We start from the raw sequence: 976 nt of genomic DNA, 5'->3' as shown, positions 1-976 counted from the left end.
ACCACCACTTAAAGATGCTCTCTTTTACAGTGTTGTTTGTGAATGCATGACCCAGGAAGGCTATATGAAAAGGTAATCCACATTGAAATGGATACTATAAACTAGGAGGTCTTCAGGGTTGGATTACAGCAGTACACACAATGCTAACAACATTAGAAGAGGAAGCAAAATCACAACTAAAAAAAGGATATTAGTGCGATATAAAAGGGAGAAGGTAAAAAAAAACATACTCCATAACTATGTAGACGTTAAGGGCGTCCTCACATGCATCATAAAATTTGACTAAGTTTGAATGCCCAGATAGTCCTTTCAAGATTTTCACCTCTCGGCGAACATCTTCGATTGATATTGCTGTCGTCATCTACCAAAATGAAAGGATTAATTAGCAAATCATGCTCACACAACTAGGAAGCCGTGTTATTTTTCAACAGAATAAATTGCGAAAATGCAGTCACCAGAAAAGGATAAACATAATGTTAATGCACATCGATGCATAAATGAGATAACAAATCTTCCCGGAAATATCCAGGGATTACACATGTAATATTCTGATTAACGTCTTCTCCTCTGAGTCATTTGGCCACATGAGCATCAGTTCCCCTACGGAGCTGAAAGATAAGTCAACACAACCAATTTGTTGCCGGCACCCATCGCTATCTAAAGCTCAAATTTTGAGCACTTGAAATATCTCGTGTTTTCGTGTTACCCAATGGGTAGGCTTTGGCAGCTTACAGCCCCAAATTGACAAGTTCATTTGTACGGCAAGAAAGGGAAAGATGAAAAAAAAAAGCTTTTTTTTTTTTGACATACCACCGCACCTTAGCTTTGGAGATGATCTTGACGGCGACGAGCTGGCCCTTCAGCTCCCCTTTCTTCGCCCTCGCCGAGCAGGTATGCCCGAAATGCCCCCTTCCCACCTCCTTCACCACCTCATATCTCGCCCCAAAATTCTTCCCGTACCCGAAACTCTTATCCA

At 41.2% G+C, this 976-nt stretch overlaps 1 protein-coding gene across 2 annotated transcripts in view; it reads right to left on the bottom strand.

The window, feature by feature from the left end:
- Positions 1 to 970, bottom strand: part of LOC109839677 (CDPK-related kinase 3-like) — a 98,973-nt gene extending 98,003 nt beyond the window's left edge. The window contains exons 1-2 of one of the 2 annotated variants that reach the window (XM_020408195.1): positions 819 to 970; positions 231 to 361 (exon numbers count right to left, since the gene is read on the bottom strand). In XM_020408195.1, the coding sequence (XP_020263784.1) occupies positions 231 to 361 (131 nt within the window). In that variant the 5' untranslated portion in view covers positions 819 to 970. Of the gene's footprint in view, positions 1 to 230; positions 362 to 810 lie in introns of both variants that reach the window. The other variant, XM_020408194.1, reaches the window with a different exon arrangement.

This window comes from Asparagus officinalis, chromosome 4, assembly GCF_001876935.1.
Source record: "Asparagus officinalis chromosome 4, Aspof.V1, whole genome shotgun sequence".
Taxonomy (NCBI): domain Eukaryota; kingdom Viridiplantae; phylum Streptophyta; class Magnoliopsida; order Asparagales; family Asparagaceae; genus Asparagus; species Asparagus officinalis.
The sequence above is the reverse complement of the archived record's forward strand: the minus strand, read 5'-3'. Positions and strand labels throughout refer to the sequence as shown.